General features: G+C 41.7%; 1 protein-coding gene across 1 annotated transcript in view; it reads right to left on the minus strand.

The window, feature by feature from the left end:
• LOC111154503 (hephaestin like 1) overlaps window positions 1-21,628 on the minus strand; it is an 88,757-nt gene that overhangs the window by 29,623 nt on the left and 37,506 nt on the right. The window contains exons 10-14 of the mRNA XM_022514128.1: window positions 18,315-18,465; window positions 14,727-14,939; window positions 8,132-8,345; window positions 2,779-2,918; window positions 188-328 (exon numbers count right to left, since the gene is read on the minus strand). Of these exons, the coding sequence (XP_022369836.1) occupies window positions 188-328; window positions 2,779-2,918; window positions 8,132-8,345; window positions 14,727-14,939; window positions 18,315-18,465 (859 nt within the window). The remainder of the gene's footprint in view (window positions 1-187; window positions 329-2,778; window positions 2,919-8,131; window positions 8,346-14,726; window positions 14,940-18,314; window positions 18,466-21,628) is intronic.

Below are 21,628 nucleotides of genomic sequence, written 5' to 3' on the forward strand. Positions count from 1 at the left end.
CTAGAAACAGCATAACTACTTGGTCATTAGATGAATGATGATCCTATATTAAGAGTGACTATGTGATGGCTGAAACATGTTGGCATTAAGATGAGCCTTCCAAGAGCCTTCAAAGATCAGAAAAGTTCAGAAGAGAGTTGAGTCCAGTGTCCTTATCAGCATGGAGCAGATCTCCCATGTAACTTACCTGGCTTTGTGACAGATGCTTGGAGCTGCTTTCCGCTGTCCATGTCTGCAATACCTTGGGCTGAGATGGAGTAGGGCCGGTTGGCTTTGTTCTTAAATATGATCAGGATGGAGTCGCCCACCTCAGCATGAACCATTGGGCCTAAAGGCAAAGCATAAGCCTGTGAGCATTATCATTGCTCTTTTCAACACTGAAGTAATATATATGCAGTTAGTTTTTAGCAAAATAAAGCTAACCGTAGCTTCTTCCTTTAGAGGGCAATATATGTCTTATGAAATACTCATGTAGGGTTTGGCAGTCGGACCAACCAGGGTTCAAATCCTGCTTCCTTCACTTACTTGAGAGACCTTGCCTAAGGAACCTGCCTGATTCAATTTCCTCATCCATGAAATGGGTTTAATATCACCTTTCTCATAAAGATATAGTAAGGATTAAATAAAATAATGTATGTAAGGTGCTTATTTCAGGGCATTGAAACACAGTAAGTACTCAATAAATGCTGAAATTTTTACTGCTGAGGAGACGGTCTCCAGGAAAAGCCATATCCACATGATATGGTGACTTTCCATTGTAATCCTTCTGTATGTAACCTTTGGCAAGTCTGAAATTGCTCATTATCTGGTAAGTGGATATATCAATAATAAAAACTATAATGAGAATCCAATGAAATATTGTATGTATATAAAAGAAATTTGAAGGTAAGACCAAAATTGAAACACCTATGTACTGATTTATGATCAATACAATGATTTCACTCATGCATGTCCAACGCCACTGGATACCTTGATGAGACGTGCTCTTCCCAGCAATCTCACGTGCACGCTTCTGTTGGAAGCAGCCAGCCTGCGTGCCAGCAGAAATAGGCCCACACCCTTGCCAGAAAGGCATGTGCCTTCAATGCCCCTTGCCTACACTAAGGTCCTCTCCCTCTTGCATAAAAGCAGTTTTCTCAGTGCCTGCCCCACAGTAACAGAGCGCCATACACACCGGCATCTTCATGTGGCATCGCTTCAAGGACGATGTTAACAGAATCCCATTTTGGAATCACCTCAGACCTGATCCTATGGCCCTTGGGGATTTTTTTGCATCCTTGGGTGTTCTCAGGATTCTACTTTCATAGAGAGGTATGCTCACGGTAGGGGGTCTGACTGTACCCATCCACTCTTCACCAATTCAACCCATCATTTTAGTTGCTTTTCTGAGAAGACCACTAGAGTCCTAAATAAATCTGGAATTTTGTTGGACTATTTTTACCTTTGGGAGAAAACATTTAGTATGAATCAGGAAGGGTCTGAGAAAAATGCTATTTTGTTTTTCACGCTAAAGCTAGAAAAGAAATGCATGTTTTTAAAACTGCAAAGTTAGGTATAGTTCCAGAGAGGGGAAAGTGTATGCATGTATTAAAATCATTATTTGTCATTAATTACTGCTTTCATTCCACATGGCCTGCTGTACTGGCGAGAGTGAATGTCTTCTGATTTGGGGCCTGATAGGTCACCTGGAGCATAAGGAGCAAAGGGATGCCCACCCTGTGCCCTTTGGAACTTCAGGGGCACAGGCCTGTCCCTGAGCTGCAGAAAATGAGCAGTTGGGCCTCATGCTCTTCTGGGGGAAGCACTGCTGGGCTTGCCCCTGATGGTGTCACTGCTTTGTGTCATTTTACTGAGCAGACCCCAACTGGGACTTTCTGAGAGGCAACCCACTCTTGTTGGCAGGACCAGTGAGCTTTTTTCCTGGAGCTCATTCGACATACACAGCTCCAAGGAAAAAATGTTATCACTGCAGCTGACTCTTCAGTGTCACAAACAAGCTCGCATGCCAATGTTGATAGACCAGAGTGAGGGGAAGATGGGTGGGGCATGTAATAATTTATCAAGCTAGCTATCTCGGTGCCTTTTTTAATATTAAGAAGTACTGTGTAAAGCCATACTATTTATATAAGTCACCTTGTGCATTTAAAAATGAGAACAGGAAAATAAAGTGGGGGGGAATGGATTTCAGAAAGTCATCTAGATTAGCCCTCAGCCTAAAGATCTCATCTTTGCGATGGGGTCAGGTTTGGTGACTCCCAGGTGAAAGCAGGGAAGGAGAACTGGAAGAGCTTATCTGATCACCAGGTCAGGCAGCCCAGGATTTCCGACAGGCCCAGGAGTTCCTGAGAAGGCCAAGTTCAGGGCCTTCTGAACTCAAACCAGGCCTTCCACCCTTAGCGCTCCTCTCGTGTAAGGGGTTTCTCTTTGGGTGGAGTTATTTTTATGGTGCATTCTTATGGCTCTGTGCACAGAGAATCCAGGACCTTGAAGAAATTATGCAAATACTCTGCCTGCTCTTCTGAGGCATCAAATTATTCCAAGTTAAAATGTCCTGGCTTAGCAGAGGGATGAGAAAGGGACTTGAGGGCGACAGATGTTGGTTAGACAACCCTGGTGATATGGATGGCTGTTTGCGTGTTATCTGGTCATCTGGTTGACTATATGGGAAGACAGGAAGATGTCACACTTGGATCAATGCAGTCAGGCTGCTCTGTCCCTGCTGTGCCTTCTCAGGCCACTCTTGGGGCTGGCAGTGCACGCCTGCAATCTATGCCATACCCAAGAGTTCCAGGTGTTTCTCTCGTGGCGGTCGGGCTTTGATCTCCACAAATTCTCCATCAGTGTATTCTCTGTAAACCACCTTCTTGTACTGAGAGCCAATCCAGTTTTCAGTGTGGTTCATAAATATATCTCCATGTCTGGAAAGTAGAAACATCAGAAATTAAAGTTGCCAGGAGGTAGAAAACTCTTGAGTGCTTCTGAGTGACTCAGGGGTACTCTGGAGCAGGGTTTCCCAAACCCGGCTGCCATCGGGATCTCCCTGTGGAGCTGGACTTTTGCACCAGGCTCTCTGGAAGTGGGGCCAGGGATCTGCACTTGAAAGCACCTCAGGGGGTTTTGATAGGAGCAGGCCAGCTCTGGCCCTGGTCTTACTTCTTGGGGACCATCGTTGCAAAGCCCTGCTGGATGCTCCACGGGGCCAACCTTAGTCAGAGACTCCCATAAGATGGCATGTTGCTTGTTGGGACTATCTAACCTCGCACACATGCACATGGCTGTACCCATGTGCACACTCACACTCTACCACCCTGAATTCCTTCAGATTTCATGTGTATCATTCTGCACTGTGTTCTACTTTTCCACTTTAAAGACCTCAGGCCAGACTCTGGTTGTATATTGTGCGTATACACACATACAAATATAGGCATAGTTGATTCTTGTTATTCACAGGAATTGTGTTCTAGAAAGTGACCTCAAGCACCGAGATAATGAATACTGAACCATGGCTCCTAGAGGAAATCCAAGGTTAGGTTTTGTAGGTCTTCACAAAGAATGCCCCTAAGAGATGCCATTTTGGCATGTGGATTATTTTGAGCTGAAAACAATCAAGACCCAAAAGGTCCAGGAAAAAACTTTGATCTTCCCCCTAACTGCCTATAAGTATTTAGGTAGAGGACCCAATCCCATTATAACTACATTATAATATGAACTAGGGGTGGGAGACAGGGAGGAATTTAGCAAAGTCTGTTTGTTAAAATTCTTCTCTCTCCTTGTTTCTGAGTTGCCCAGCCAACATTTGTTTACCTAACATTTACTCTTTTTCATCTTCTTATGAATTGCTCTCCTTTTCTTTGAAGTCCCAGACTCCTTCCCCCTTCTCCTTATATATCGAGTTTTGCCTGTCTTTGGAATCTCTCATGTTTATGTGGATTCTCCCTGTGTACATAAATTTGATTCTCATGTCAATTTAATTCTTAGACCAGCCAGAAGAATCTGAAGGGTAGAGGAAAAGCCACCTCCCCAACCTTCCAAAAGAAAAAAAAAAAAAAACCAACCCAGTTTCTTCAAACCTCTGGTCACAATATTTTCATCAGCTGATTAATAAATATCCTTATCTTATGTGTGTTGCTGTTTAAAGAATCTTATTCAGGGGTACTTGGGTGGCTCAGTGGGTTAAAGCCTCTGCCTTAGGCTCAGGTCATGATCTCAGGGTCCTGGAATAGAGTCCTGCGTCGGGCTCTCTGCTCAGAAGGGAGCCTGCTTCCCCCCTTCTCTCTCTGCCTGCCTCTCTGCCTACTTGTGATCTCTATCAAATAAATAAATAAAATCTTAAAAAAAATAAAGACATCTTATTCAGTATGTATTGCTGATTCATTGATTCATTGACTTTAAACTCATGGCCAATAGCACTGTAACTTGTGCCTGAATGAAGCTTATCTAACACGTATTTCCTCTGTAAGGCACATCACGGCCTTCTCATACTTGAGAACACTAGGCAGTGCTACTCTGGGGGGGCATTCTAAACAGCTAAGTCACCCAAAAAGGCACACATACACACACAAAAGTAGCACTAAAGGGACCACAAGGAGGATGTCTGTTTACACTGAAAGTTGAAACAAGGAGGCAGAGGGATGCCTCGTTTGTCTGACCTCAGCTGGGAATGCACGCATCGGGTGACGCAAATCCTTTGCTGGCGCAAATTTGCTGACGCAAATTCCTCAGCTGGGAATGCACGCATCGGGTGACGCAAATGACCCCCAAAGCACCTCAAAACTTGATTTTGGTATTACAAATAAATTTCAGCAAGAAGGCAAATTCACAAACATGGAGTCTGCAATAGTAAGGGTCAACTATGTGTTTAATCCACCACCAAGATAGATGGTCACAAGCGATGAGGAAAAAAACCCTATCAGTTTTACCTATAAAACATGGTACATCCATTTCCCTCCCTTAAACTACCTGCACTCCAACCTAAGCCACCTACCTCACTTACCTGTGTGAACTGGGTTGTTCGCGGTCATTCTACATGCCTCTCACACTCCTCCCTTCCCCCTCTCTTCTACACTATAGGCAGAGTGATCCTAACCTGTACATTCAACCAAGTGAGTCCTTGTGGAAAACCTGTTGTTGGCCTCCCACTGCCCAGTTCCCCAAATTCCTCACAACCCTTCACTATCTGCCTCCGCCAACCTCCCAAGCCTCCTTTCCCCTCACTGGCACCACACAAACTCTGTTTTGGTCGTTCTGAACATTCTCTCTCAAGCTCCACGTGTGCTTCCCACCTCTAGGCCTTCCAAGTGTTCTCCCCTGGGCCAAGAACACAGTTGCCACCTCTTCAACTAGCCTATTCCTCAAGTCCCAGGATGAAGACTGCTTCCTCAAAGAAGCTCTCCCTGGCCACCTGCTTTCTCCCTAGCTCTCCCCGACATGGGGCCATGCACACCTGCTGTGGGCTCCCTCTGTGCCCAGCACTTCCCCTCTCACAGTGATGACCTCGCTCAGTATGCTTGGTCTCATGTCTTCCCCATGAGCCATGAATTCAGTGTGGGAAGGAAACTCGCCTGTCCTTTTTAACACCGTTTAACAACACTGGGTACAATGCCTAGCATACAGTAGATGCTTAACAAACAAAGATGCTTAACAAACAAACAGATCCTTCAATCTGGACCACCTGTTTTCCAAGGGAAGACAATTTTTCTTCTACTTTCATTTTCCGAGAGTCTTAGTAACATTGCAGTAGTGACCCAGATGCCTCTGGAGCGATGTTTTACTGTTTGTCAGCTTTCCTGGTCTGCAAAGTGGGGTGATGACAATGCATTGGCCTCCCGGGACAGGTGTTGGGAGGCTGTGGGTTGAACTCTGTAAAGACCTGCACCAGATACACACCAAGCACCATGTAAGCGCTTGCTCATCTGCTGCCTTGCTGGGATGTCAGCTGAGATGCTGGGCTGAGGCTGACCAAGTGGGTCAAGGACATTGTGAGGGTCACTAGGAGATAGGGTTTTAAAAACCCTAGCAAAATGCCTGGCACATGGTGGGCACTCCATACATGGCCGTCATTGTCTCAAATCTCACGCTGATGAAATTAAATGTCTATCAGTCCACAAGTTCAGGAGTCCAAGGAATACAGCTTTATTTCCCTAGAGCAACTCTGTCTCGGATTTTCAATTGTCTCCCACAGCACAAATCCTGGCATTGTGCTGATGAGTCCCGCTGGCTGCTTTTCTGGGATGCCGAGGCCTTCTCAGTGTGTTCTGAGAAAGCTCTTAGGGAAAGGTATCTGGGTCCCCAAGGTGAGGCAGAGAGTCTGTGCGAACCAGGATGAAGGAATGTCTCAAGGATAACCCACACTGACAGGTGGTATGGAAACCAGATGTGCTTCCTCCCAAGGCTTTGGCTCAAAAGACAGAGGCATAAGAGTTGGAGGGCAGAAGGGGCATTTGTCCCTGGGCTCCCACCTGCAGAGGTGCCTCAGATGTGCCTCTAGGAGGCCCGGTCATCTCCATCTGTACTGTTATTCTCTATGGGTCCACTGCACTTTGAATATGTGAACAGGTTCTCATTTTCCTTTGTTTTCATTTATTTATGGGCAATATTCTGAGTGGCAGGGCAGAGGGCAAACACAGCCAGCACCCTCTATCTCTGTCTCCTGAGAGACCATTCCAGAAGACTGAGGCTGCCGCCTCCTGCCAGTCCAGAGAGCAGGTGGTCGGAAAACTGAAATTACCCTAAATTTCGAGAAAATCATGATGGCTATGCCTCTTACACTCTCATGGGCTAAGAACATACATACCACAAAATTGTTATGCCATTATTTCTTTAGTTCTAGCAGCCTTTTAGTAAACATCATCATTTTAGAAAAGGCTGGATCACTCCTCATTTCATTTTCCACTGCCCCAGCATCAGTCAGGAGCTGGTACCAGCAACACTGGTTTTGCAAGACAGGAGTGTCTGGTTTAATAAATGGGTTGGTGAGTTATGGGAACAAATTTTAAATTGTCCTGTCCCTGAGGCAAATCTTTTTAGAAGGGAAGAGTCATTTCATTTCTTCATTTATCCGTAAGGTGACGCTGTTCTACTCTCTTTTCCAGGAGTCTGTACCCTCAAAACAGGCCAACAAGTAAGAACAGGAAAAAAGACGTGTTAAGATTGGAACAGCTGGGTATAGAGGATTTGTGTGTGGCATGGCAAAAAAGAATTAGTGGGGCCAGGGGACCGGGGAGCTGATAATACAGAACAAAGAGGAACAAATACATGCAAATTAACATGGCTTGGTGGTGAGAACACAGATCTGTCCTTCAAAAGGTCTATGTTCAATTCCAGGACCCACGACTAGTGGTTAGCCTTAACCTTCTGCACTGAATCTCCTGGTCTGTATATGGGGCAGGAAATACCCAAGCAGCAGGGTGTTTCTGAGGGGAGCATATGAACTTGGGGGAGGAGGTCTACAGGTCCAAGCTGGCACATGCCTCTATATCCTGTTTGACTCTACCCCAGTGCACACAGGGGAAGTGTGTGCAGGGGACCAGAGCTCACATGCCCACACCATGCTCCAGCCCTGCGGACCCTTTGGTGCTTAGCACTGGCTGACAGTACTCTCCCGGGAGGGTCAGTCTTGGGAACTCTCTGGGTATAGCCTGCTCATCTTAATTTGGGGATATCTGCCAAGGCAATGCCTCCTACCTGCTCCTAGGCTGTTCCCCATCCTATGAAGGCTCTTTCCCTGCGGTCCTCAATCCACCCATCTGCTCACCTTGCCTCTGCCTCCTTCTGTACCATTTTGTCTTCACAGTCCCCCTTCACAGTCACTGGGATCTGCCTCTTTCCCTAACCCTCTCAAGCTTGGTGCTCACTCAAAGGCACACACATGCTTGGGACAGCCACACTTGCAACCAGCCACCACGATCAGGGGATGCCCTGAGCCTGCGGGGTATGCCCCCAAATGACTTCAGATGCCCCTCCTGGGAGGCAGACCAGCAGCTTGCCTCCTCTTTTGTGCTCACAATAACAGTCTCTGTCCACCAGAGTTGTGCAGACAAAACCAGGGCAATGTTAGGTGTCCCCACTTGAGAAACGTCTACGGAGCATGTGCAACCCCACCCAAGAGACTTGGCGGCTTTGCCCGTGGTACCTTTCCCCTCCTGTGTCCAAGTGCTGCTTTTCGAACTCCCAGTTTTTGTTAGGGGCATAATCCCATTCTACCTCTTCAGCGGCGATGTAAAAGGTTCTTATCATCCCGTATGGCTGCTCTGAAGGGTCCTTGTTGCCACAGCTGTTGACCTCATAGATCTGATTCATGCCTCTCACAAAGTGGTGCATGGTGGAACAAAATAGCCTGAAAATACCTGAAACAGAAATGGCTTGGCGTTGTGCAGGGAACTCGACAGTTACAGTTGTGGCTTTGGTCTGCTAGCAATCTACAGCATTCCCTTCCCCAAGAAAATAACTTGTAAGACGGATCTTTAAAATACCAATTTTATATTGTATTTTCCAGCCAGACTCCAAGGGGAATAAATCACTGTGAATATATTTACTTACCGGGGGTGGGGTGGGAAATACCATCTGAAATTCATCTGGAATTGAAAATGAAAACTTGCAAAGTTGCTACCAAGAAATAATTTCTCTGGGTCTTCCCTACTGTACACACCTGTTAGAAGAGAGTTGCTCCTGGAAAGTCACCAATAGGTATGATTATCTTAGCCCAGCCCAGTTTAAAATGAACTAATTACCTGTAAGATTAATATTCTAAATTAAATTAGGGCACATTTCTGAAATCATGTATTTTGCCCTAAAGGATTTCATAAACTATATACAGTAAAATACACATGTAAAATATTACTATTAAATTATTATTATTGCTATTATTATTATTCATTAATCCTTTGAACAAAGGAGGCTCTCATTACCGTGGTAGGTCAACATTATGCAAAGTGTAAAAAAAAGAAAATCAGGGCGCCTGGGTGGCTCAGTGAGTTAAGCCTCTGCCTTCGGCTCGGGTCATGATCTCAGGGTCCTGGGATCAAGTCCCATATCGGGCTCTCTGCTCGGCGGGGAGCCTGCTTCCCCCTCTCTCTCTCTCTCTGGCTGCCTCTCTGCTTACTTGTGATCTCTCTCTGTCAAATAAATAAATAAAATCTTAAAAAAAAAAAAAGAAAAGAAAATCAACTAGATTTCCCTACATAATGCCAGCAATCATGTCTGAGAATTACGTAATTTTATAAACTGATGCAATTTTCTAGATTGGCATCAGGTAGATATATCTTAATGGAACCCACCATAAAATTATATAAAACAAAATTATTGGAAGATATTAACTGTCAGTGGAGTTATTGGATCAATAATTCTTCCCTTCCTTTCATAGAGACTCTGTTCTTAGAGGCAAGGGATCAGTGATTAGTCTCATTACCCAAGTCCAACGCACAGTGATAGCTTTGATCTGCTGTACATATCAAAGTATTGCAGATTACCCCTTCAGAATGAGAAGAACCCATTGTTTCAGTGGGTGCTCTAGCCCCCTCAGCATTAAGCAGGACCCTCATGAGGAAGAGTCTTTGTGAAATCAGAAGACGCTCTGAGGGCAGACATTGGAAGAGCTCCCATTTAGCAGCAATGTCCACAATTGCCAAACTGTGGAAAGAGGGGAAAGAGCCAAGATGCTCTTCAACAGACGAATGGATAAGGAAGATGTGGTCCATATACACTATGGAGTATTATGCCTCCATCAGAAAGGATGAATACCCAACTTTTGTATCAACATGGACAGAACTGGAAGAGATTATGCTGAGTGAAATAAGTCAAGCAGAGAAAGTCAATTATCATATGGTTTCATTTACTTGTCGAGCATAAGGAATAACACAGAGGACACTGAGAGATGGAGAGGAGAAATGAGATGGGGGAAATTGGAGGGGGAGGAAAAACCATGAGAGACTGTGGACTCTGAGAAACAAACTGAGGGTTTTGGAAGGGAGAAGGGTGAGGGGTTGGGTGAGCCTGGTGGTGGGTATTAAGGAGGGCACGTAATGCATGGAGCACTGGGTATGGTGCATAAACAATGAATCTTGGAACATTGAAAAAGTAAAAAAAGGTCACATAAATAAATAAACAAGCAAATAAATAAATAAAAAGGAAGAGCTCCCACTGCGTGTGGTGTTCGCCAGAAAGCCCATTATTCACCTGTTCATCATGTTCTCCGCTAGCCAAGGAATTGTCTTCTCTAAGAACGAAGAGGAGTTTAAGGCTTTATGGTGACAGCTTCACAGATGTATAGTTACTTCCCAACTCATCAATTTGTTCTTTTTTTAGATGCATAAATAGCTGTTTGTTTTTTCCTATCATTTTATTTTTTTCTTCATCCCCTCTGGTAACCACCAGTTTGTTCTCTGTAGTTCTCTGTTGTTCTCTGATTTCTTGGTTTGTCTCCTTCTCTCCTTTTTTTTTCCCCTTTCCTTTCATTTTTTCCTTTGCTCCTTTGTTTCGTTTCTTATATTCCACATATGAGTGAAATCATATGGTATTTGTCTTTCTCTGACTTATTTCACTTCTCTATAACTCTGTCCATGTTGTTGCCAATGGCAAGATTTCATTCTTTTTATGGCTGAATAATATTTTATTGTATATATTACTACATCCTCCTTAACCATATTTGGGCTTCTTCCATAGTTTGGCTATTGTAAACAATGCTGCTATAAATATAGGGGAGAATGTATCCCTTTGAATTAGTGTTTTGTATTTGGGGTTAATTCCCAGTAGTGTGATTCCTGGATCTTAGGGCAATTCCATTTTTAATTTTTTGAGGAATCTCCATACTGTTTCCCACAGTGGCTGTCCCAGTTTGCATTCCCACCAACAGCACATGAGGGTTCCTTTTTCTCCATATCTTTGACAATACTTCTTGTTTCTTACGTTTTTTATTTTAGCCATTCTGATAGGTATGACAGGTACAATTACTCATTGCAATTTTGATTTGCAAACCCTAAGATTCCACCAAAAAACTATGTGAACTGATAAATAATTCAGTAATGTACAAAATCAATGCACAGAAATTTGTTGCATTCCTATACACTAACAATAAAGCAGCAGAAAGGGAAATTAAGAAAACAATCCCATTTACAAATGCACCAAAACCAGCAAACTATCTAGGAATAAACTTAGTCAAAGAGGTGAAAGATTTTTACTCTGAAAACTACAAAACACTGATAAAAGAAATTCAAGAGGACACAAGAAGGAAGAAAGACATTCCATGCTTATGGGTTAGAAAAACAAATACCGTTAAAATGTCTATACCACCCAACACAAGCTACAGATTTAATACAATCTTTATCAAAATACCAATGGTATTTTTCACAGAACTGGTACAAACAATCCTAAAATTTATATGAAACCACAAACACTCAGAAAGCCAAAACAATCTTGAAAAAGAAAAAAAATTGGAGGGCTCTCAATTCCAGATTTCAAGTTATATTACAAAGCAGTAGTAATCAAAACAGGATGGTGCTAGCATAAAAATAGCCACAGAGGTCAATGGAACAGAATACAAAACCCAGATATTAACCCACAACCGTATGGTCAATCAATCTTCAAGAAAGTAAGAATGACTATGCAATGAGAAAAGACAGTCTCTTCAACAAATAATGTTACAAAAACTAGACAGCAACATGCAAAAGAATGAAACTGGACTACTTTCTTACACCATACACAGAATAAACTCAGAATGCATTAAAGACCTACATGTGAGACCTGATCCCATAAAAATCCTTGAAGAGAGCACCGATAGTAACTCTCTGCATCAGCCATAGCAATATTTTTCTAGATATGTCTCCTGAGGCAAGAAAAACAAAAGTAAAAATAAACTACCAGACTAAACCAAAATAAAAGTTTTCTGCAGTAAAGGAAAACAGTAAAACTAAAAGGCAACCTACTGAATGGGAGAGGATATTTGCAAATGACATATCCAACAAAGGATTAGTATCTAAAATGTATAAAGAAATGATACAACTAAATATCCCCAAAACACATAATCCAATTAAAGAATGGGCAGAAGACATGAACAGACATTTCTGCAAAGAAGACATCCAGATGGCCAACACACATGAAAAAGACACATCACTCGGCATCAGGGAAATACAAATCAAAACCACAATGAGATATCACCTCACACCAGTCAGAATGGCTAAAATGAACAAGTCAGGAAATGACAGATGCTGGCGAGGATGCAGAGAAAGGGGAACCCTCCTACACTGTTGGTGGGAATGCAAGCTGGTGCAACCACTCTGGAAAACAGCATGGAGGTTCCTCAAAATGTTGAAAATAGAACTACCCTATGACCCAGCAATTGCACTGCTGGGTATTTACCCTAAAGATACAAACGTAGTGATCCGAAGGGGCACGTGCACCCGAATGTTTATAGCAGCAATGTCTACCATAGCCAAACTATGGAAAGAACCTAGATGTCCATCAACAGACGAATGGATAAAGAAGATGTGGTATATATACACAATGGAATACTATGCAGCCATCAAAAGAAATGAAATCTTGCCATTTGCGACAACATGGATGGAACTAGAAGGTATCATGCTTAGCGAAGTAAGTCAATCGGAGAAAGACAACTATCATATGATCTCCCTGATATGAGGAAGTGGAGATGCAACATGAGGGGGTTAAGGGGGTAGGAGAAGAGTCAATGAAACAAGATGGGATTGGGAGGGAGACAAACCATAAGTGACTCTTAATCTCACAAAACAAACTGAGGGTTGCTGGGGGGAGGGGGGTTGGGAGAGGGGTGTGAGGTTATGGACATTGGGGAGGGTATATGCTGCTATGGTGAGTGCTGTGAAGTGTGTAAACCTGGCGATTCACAGACCTGTACCCCTGGGGATAAAAATACATTATATGTTTATTTAAAAAAAAAAATATATATATATACATTTTAAAAAAGTTTTCTGCAGTAAAGGAAAACAGTAAAACTAAAAGGCAACCTACTGAATGAGAGAGGATATTTGCAAATGACATATCCAATAAAGGATTAGTATCTAAAATGTATAAAGAAATGATACAACTAAATATCCCCAAAACACATAATCCAATTAAAGAATGGGCAGAAGACATGAACAGACATTTCTCCAAAGAAGACATATATGACCAGCAGGCACCTGAAAAGATGTTCAACATCACTCATTGATTTGTATATATTAAATACCTATAGGTTTTTGTTTATCAGTCATATCTCAATAAAGTGGTTAAAAAACAAGAACAAAGGAAAAATATTTGAGTTGCAGCCTAGGGTCTACTCATATTTTGGGCACTATTTTTGGTCTGTAGATATGGGACAGGAATTGGTGAAATGACCAAGCTATTAAGCAGTCGCAGATTTCTACTCACTACCAGATTTAAACTGGAAGACTTTGTCATAAGCTCTTTATAACCTTGGAGGGCACATGTGTAATATGCAAGGCACTGGAATAATTAACCAAGTCCCTAAAATTATTCCAGCCAGCTGTAGCTTTGAATGTCGGTTTTTATGGGTTAAAACCGTTTCCCTTCTCTCCCATCTTTGATCTTGAAGAGCATATTTTAAAAAATAATTGTGTCCAAGCCATCCCTTGGCTTGGGTGATTCATAACTTATTAATTATACTAATGTTGAAAGGTTAAATCCTCAAAGTCTATAAGGGAGGGATTGTGGAGCTCCTAGTTTCAGGCAGTTCTTGGACAAAAGTTTTGAAGCACAAGCCCTAAGTTTTTAACCAATGACACTGAGGGGCATCGAAACTGCGCTTCTAGTGTGAAATAAAGAAGTAGACATCAATTCATATAGGACACAGAGTCAGCAAGTACTCATCTTGGGTAGCATATTGGTTTCTTTTTTTTTTTTTTTAAGATTTATTTATTTATTTGTGGGGGGCACAGAGGGGTAGAGGGAGTGGGAGAGAGAACCTCAAGCAGACGCCCTACTGAGCAGGAGCCTGAAAAGTTCTCAATCTCACAACCCTGAGATCATGACCGGAGTCAAGATCAAGAGTCAGTTTCTTTTAAAAACTAATGAAAACGTTGGCTTGGAGACATATTTTGAGTGCCCATAGCATCTGCTATCTTTATGTTTCATGTGACAGGTAGCATATGCTGCCATGTGTTGCCCTGTATCTTTTATAAAAATGCCCCAATTATGTAATTAGTTTGGGAATCTCTAAGAGAAGGTATGAGTACTGGCACCTCAGTGGGCCCTCTACAGACTTCAGACCCAATGCACCTTCCCCTCTGGGGAAACCAAGGGTGCTCAACAGAATGAAAATGAAGAAGTCTCCAAGTTACTTATCACAAGGCTATTATCAGTCTCTAGACAAGGGAAACCAGGGTCATACCCATAACTTGGAAGCATCCAGGGGGCTGTCCATGCCTGGTACATTCTTCAGAGCAGCAGATAAAATGTTTGTGCCTTAAAGAACAAGAAATACCCCTTTTCTTGGGGCCAAATCATTCCTGGGAATGAATCAAGAGCACGCTCCTGGGATTTGTGTGGCAAGTTTGTTTGGAGGACTTGACTTCTGCTTTGTGTCATTCTAGATACATCTCCTCTATTCTTTATACTGTGTGTTTGGAATAAAATAGTTAGGATTGTCCAACTGTAACCAAGGCTGTTTGCCTTGAAGTGCCCAAATTCAACCAATTTCTTCTAGAGTGTGTGACTGAAGATAGGAATTTGGTCACCGGAGACGATCCTGCCAAGTTTACCTGCATGGTCCGGCTGCATGAAAACCGTAGTGGAGGTATGGGGAAACAGGGCTAGAGTGTCGCGGTGAGTCCCTCGTATGTGGATGGTGTTCCCTTGAAAATAAACTCCATGCATATCCGTGTCGGTGCCCATTCCAATCATATGCCAGGAAACTCTATCTTTTTTGCACATGGTTAGGCCCAGTTGGTTGCCAAACATAAAGCCATTAATAGCTAAATGAAAGGAAAACATAGTCAGAGCCCACGATGATCTTGTAGGTACAGAAAACACGCCATTTTAGTTGAGGATTATTAGTGTGGGGGGGGCAGTCTGTTCCCATGCTCAAGTTTAAACTATTTACGGAAGATGCTTACTACCAAAGAGTAGATAAGACTAGAGAAAAGTCACAAAGGGAATCAATGTAAATTGGAGTCTAAACTGAACAATGAAGAATGAAAATATACGAAAATTGTGAAAATACTATATTTAACCATGTATACACAAGGGCATAAGTCCTAAGAATCAATAAAAAATAAATCAGGTTTTCTCTGGCATAATTTTTTTCTGACAAAATTGTTTGATAGATATGATATCCCACAATTTGCATTTTCATTTGGCAGTTTATGAAAAGCATCATCCTTGTAAATATATTTATGAACTTCATCAATTTCCCCAAAGCCTGCTCTAGAACTCTTGCTATGAAAATCATTTTCTTTTGAGGTTCTTATCCTATTATCTCCTTCAAGTGTCCCTTTCTCACCTTGCTAATTCATTTCATTTTGTTTTTCATTTCATCTGCCAACAGATTTGCATTTGATTCCAAGAGTTGCCAGATATCCCTTTACTGATTTCTTGGATCCTGCGCCATTGGAAAAGTTCACAATTGATTGATATTGAACTTGCATGTCTGGTCAGAGGAGAGAGATTTTTTTTTGCAGGGGAGTGGGAGCTGAGTTTATAAGAGGCCAGTCTCAGGGCGCCTGGGTGGCTCAGTGGGTTGAAGCCTCTGCCTTCAGCTCAGGTCATGATCCCAGGGTTCTGGGATCGAGCCCTGCATCGGGCTCTCTGCTCAGCAGGGAGCCTGCTTCCCTTCCTCTCTCTCTCTCTGCCTGCCTCTCTGCCTACTTGTGATCTCTGTCTATCAAATAAATTTTAAAAAACCTTAAAAAAATTTTTTTTAAATTATAAGAGGCCAGTCTTTGAGTAAATACTTTTACCTTTTGAATACTTTCATTTCCCTACCTCAATAAAATAAAGGGCCTTTGAATAATGATGACTTAGGTCATGAAGACCTTCTGAATCTCCCACAGTGAGAATTGTTTTCCTCTTTTACATCAACTTCAGTCCACTGATAGTGACTACCTGGAGAAACATCTTGAAAAGAATTTAGAAACCACATTCCAACTCTGTGAGGCATGAATATATTAACTGAATAGCACTTTTTGAGGGGAGATTACATGTAACTATGTCTCACACTTGATGTCCCTGAGAGAGATCAAGATTCTATCCCTGCCCTACTCGTTATTAATGTCCATAGTAGGAAAGAACAACTATCACATTTATGAGTGCTCTTCGTTTATTGTCCCATTATTAGAAAAAATTACTTTTGATTTCTGTGTCTCTTTTTATTTTTGTGTCTGCAGAACCAGTGATACTTGGTAATTTTACTCAGATGTCTGGGATTATTAATAGAAAGTCTAAGAAGCCTGGAGGCTTCTGAGAAGAACATTGCCTTTTCTGAAAAAAAAAAAAAAAAAAAAATCTTTGGTAATGCTTTTGCAAATAAATTATGTTAATTTTGTCCATTGAATGTTAAAGAGATTTTTTGTAATTTGGGGTGCTAATAATTTCATCCTTGGCTGGCTGGTAGAGAATCTTCTCTTGCCTTGGAATTCTAGTTTAAATCCTCTCTTTCTGGAACATCCATTCATACATTCAACAAATACTTTTGTTTTCTATTTTGTTTTTTGTTTTTTTTTTCTAGTACTCTAAACACTTCCTGAAAGAATGGTGTCATTGCTGGTTATAGTCTCAGTTAAAGGTAGCCAAAGCCCATGAGGAGGTCTGGTGAAGAAGTTACACTGTTCTGTCTTCTTGTGTAGCCTTGTTGCCTAACCCAGTTGATATTTGTTGACTAACCCAAGAACTACTGGAGGCATGGCCCTTTTTTTTTTTTTGTCATAAAAGACCCCCAAGGACAGCTCACAAGTCACTGAGGATGATCTCGAGGGAAGGAGGTCAACAAACACCTTTGAATATCGACTATATAACAGGTGTAATGCAAAGTACCATCTACTATGTGAGGTACTTTCTCTTTGGTACTGTTGCCATCATTCTTCCTTCTACTCCATGCAAGTAAGCCTGGGGATAGAATTCAATTTATAATTAATGTAAAATTTAAATTAAAATACATTGCTTTCTTTGCACTTTCAAGGTGGCATATTCTACACATCCAATATATGAGAGTGTATTTCACATTGTCAAACCAGGGTAGGGGTGGATGTGACACAGTCCACTGGGTCTTAATGCTTTCTCTTTACAGGCCTGTCTTACAATAAATTTCTTTTGCAACTTAGTTTTTCTATGAAGGAATTGTTGTGTTTCCTCATTTCCACTTTATTCCACCCTCCCTTTTTTTTTTGGTTACTAGGAAGGTTGGAAGTAAATTTCATTATTCAGGTATAACAACAATTTTGTAGACGATGGTATTGAAAGTGAGTTACTCAGTGCTTTTCATTGGCCCAAGAAGAGACTGTTGGCATGGAGCACCCAGGACCATAGGAGTCTGTGAGCTGCCTGCTGTGGGTCACTTGGAACCTTGGACGTTTTTGGACTTCCTTGTGGGGAAGGGAGATTAGGGACTATTTTGTTATTCTCCTGTAATATTTCAAAGGCAATACATAGTTGTCATCCTTGGTCCTAAAATGAGCAATTTGGCACCTGTTCTCTTAGAGTACTTGCTTCAGTCCCCTTTGTTGAGCACGCCCTCTAGTAGTTGTTTGAGTTTGGACTCTCGCTCATTATTCTATCACCTTAGGTAATGTGCCCAAGACTAATGAGAATGCTGTGTAATTCACAGCAATTACAAGGTGGCTTGCCACTGTTACAACTGATATAAGAGACACAGAGAAGGGGAATTAAGCAATTCCTTCTAAATAAGATCTGGGATAGGAATGGGTAGCGTTTTACAAATTAGCACTTTGGACAGGCCTTCATGTACTTGATAAGAGATGCTTTACTGTTGAATGTTTATCGCTAATGATCACTTGGATTATCAGACTTAACGATGTGATTACAAACCCAAGGGAGGGCATTTTGTCAGTAATTTTGTACTTTTATAGTGTACTGTGATCTTCGCTAGTTCATGTTCTGTGTGGCTTCATCTCAAGCTGATGAAGTATTTCGGAAGTATTAATTAAGTTTCACAATATCGCTGGGAGATAGGGAGGTTTCACCATACCTTCTGAGATGAAGTCAGGAAATAATTGACTAATGACTGAGAACAATATCCAAGAAACCAAAATTAGGATCGTTTAAAACACTCAAAACATTTTCACTTCAAATGCAATTATCCCTTCCCTTATAGAAGGGAAAGTCATTGTTCGTACCATGCATCCGGTTGGAGTTCACAAAATCCTTGTCTTCTTTGTCAACACTGAAGGGGCGCCATGTGAACCTCTGAATGTTTTCGTCAAGATACCTGCTCAAGTTCTCATCAAAGACTGTGAATAGTAGGTAAAATTCCTTGTCTATTCCCTTCTACAGAGAAGAAAGAGATCAATGTATAAAGAGTACAGCTTGGAGGAAATTGTTCTATTTCACTTTCAAAGTTAACATCAAGTAAATGAGGACCGACATCAGCCATAGATTTTTTTTTTTTGGCTCATTTTGTAAATCGGGATTCCGAACATGATTCTGATAAATTCATTTTATACCCTAAAATTTCATCTTCTTCATTACATCCTTCTCCCTCCCCATTAGACTTGCTAAGAAGAAATAAGTCCTTATTCAGAAGCTTTTCTACACTGTGGGACTCCTGTTTTCGGGCTGGTCGTCACCCTTTTATTTTCCATGCCTACGCCTCTCTGCAGCTGTCTTCTTGTCCTCACCCCTTGCTGACTCCAGCTGCCCTGATCTTTTGCTCTTCTGTGACCATCCAGCTTCACTCCTGCCTCAGCAACTTTTCATGTGCTGTTCCCATTGCCTAGAAATTTCTCCCCAGTCTTGCCTGGCTCACTCCCTTACTCGGTTCCATTCTCTGCACAAATCTCACCTCCTTGAGTACCCTTCCCTGACTACCCTGTGTAAAAGATTCACCTGGCTTCCACCCTGCCTGCAAACTCACCATTCACCCCCACTCTACTCTTCTTCATAGCACTTGTCTCCACAATAATATTTTGTTTATGAATTTATGTTTATGATCATTGTCCCACTGCATTGTGGCTTTGTGAGGGTAGGGACATTTTGGGTTCCTCTCTATGTTCCCAGTTTAAGAAAAAAAATGCCTGGAAAAGAAGGCACTCTACATGTTTTTGAGTGAAATAATGAATTCACATAACCCATGAGACTTTGCTAAATTATGTTAACATAAGTTGAAATTGAGGGGACCATGGATTACTTCCTACTGTGTATATTCTTAATCAATGTGTTTGAGCATGTAGCATCTTGCATTGTTGAAATATGCTTTTATTTAAAGCTGAACCAGAGAGGTGACTGTATTTTCTTTCCTTCAACCATCTTCCTATCTCTAATGTGTTCTCCTCCAACCCACCCTTTACCCTGCTGCCTACTCTGGAGGGATCCCCAGAAATGCCACTGATCACATCTCTCGCCTACTGAAACTGGACAATACAGTCTAAACTTGGAGTGATCTGGTCCTTGCCTTCCTGCTCAGGCTCATCTCTTGGCCCATACCTCCTGGCAGTTTGACCAAAGTGAGGCCAAGCTCCTTGAAGCAATCTGAACTTGCTGTTTCTGCAGACCTCTGTCTTTCATGCATGCATCCCTTCAGCTTGAACCTCTGCCACCCTAAGTCAACCTTAAAGGCCAGTTTGGCTGTCTCACCTCTGTGATGCTTTCCTAATGTATTATCAAAGATATGGGTAGCCTTTGCTTTATTCTTGCACCATCCTTATATTCACTTACTGCTTTTATCCTGTGCTGTTTTAGAAGACAGTAATTTTAGATCATGAACTATGAAAAGGAATAATGTAAACTTGAAATTTTTTAAAGTAAAATATAAAAAATTAGAGAGAACTAAGAGGTCAAATGTATATATATATATGTATATGTATATACACATATATATCTTTTTAAAATATATCTTTTTAAATTTAAAAATAAGATAAAAATAAAAATCTTTTTAAAAAATGTGTGTGTATATATGTGTATATGTACACATATATACACACCTATATATATATATATATATATGTATATATATACACACACATTTTTTAAAAAGATTTTATTTATTTGACAGACAAAGATCACAAGTAGGCAAAGAGGGAGGCAGAGAGAGGGGGAAGTAGGCTCCCTGCTGAGCAGAGAGCCCGATCCAAGGCTCAATCCCAGGACCCTGGGATCATGACCTAAGCCAAACGCAGAGGCTTCATCCACTGAGTCACCCAGGTGCCCCAGGTCAAATATATTTTTAAAAGAGTATGGGGTTCTAGACAAACCATAAAAGACTCTTAATCTCACAAAATAAACTGAGGGTTGCTGGGGGGGTAGGGGGTTAGGGATAAGATGGCTGGGTTATGGACACTGGGGAGGGTATGTGCTATAGTGAGTGCTGTGAAACGTGTAAGCCTGATGATTCACAGACCTGTACCCGTAGGGCAAATAATACATTATATGTTAATTTAAAAAAGAGAGTGTGGGGTTCTAATGTCATTCTGCTTATCCACTGTGGAAACTGGGGCAAGTGATTTACCCTCTCTAAGTCCTAAATCCCTCATTTGCAAAAGGAGGATAAAAGTAGTCACCACTTCCCTTTTTTTGATGAAAGTTAAATTAGATAATATAGGTAAAGTACTCAACACAGCATCTGGCAAATCCTAAGTGCTCAACATTAATTGTGATTATTATCTGTGATTGCAACTGTCCATAAAACAAGAAGAAACCACTGAAAAGTGTTTAGTTGAAGAACTTTATCACCTGCAAGTCATTTGGAAGGTACCTGGGTCTGTGAGGATGGGAAATAAATCCAGGAAAAGATTAGAAAGTAGGTGATAGGACCCTGTGTGATAGTTAATTTTATGTGTCAACTTGACTGAGCTGCAATGCCCAAATATTAGGTCAAACGTTACTCTGGGTGTTTCTATGAAGATGTTTTTGGATGAGATTAACTTTTGAATTTGGTGGATGGAGTAAAGCAGATTCCTCTCCCCAATCTGGGTGGGCCATATCCAATCAGTTGAAGGACCCAATAGAACAAAAAGTCTAACCCTCCCACAGGCAAAAGGGAATTCCCTCTGCCTTTGAAGTGAAACACTGACTTTTTTCTGCCTTCAGACTCAACCTCAAACATAGGTTCTTCCTGGGTCTTAACCCTGCTGGACTTTTGCGTCTCCTGGGTTTCTTGCTTGCTGATTCTCTCTGCAGATCATGAAACTTCTCAGCCTCCATAATCATGTGAGTCAGTTCCTTATAATATGTCTATTTCTGTTTACATATACGTCCTTATGATTCTGTTTCTCTGGAGAACTTGGATTAATCCACCCCACCACCTGTGCATGGAATGTATCTGAGTGATGGCGAGTGTCCACAGCACAAAGATCTTTTGTGAAGAATACTTACATCAGTATGATTTAGGATCCCAGAGCAGCAGGGAAACTGGGAGGTCTGAATCATGATCCATCATGCAACTTTGAGTGTTGAAATGTGGATACGGGAAGTGAGTTTTACAAATAAGGTTGTC

The sequence above is a fragment of the Enhydra lutris genome, unplaced genomic scaffold (assembly GCF_002288905.1).
Source record: "Enhydra lutris kenyoni isolate GAN:26980312 unplaced genomic scaffold, ASM228890v2 scaffoldscaffold37, whole genome shotgun sequence".
NCBI lineage: Eukaryota > Metazoa > Chordata > Mammalia > Carnivora > Mustelidae > Enhydra > Enhydra lutris.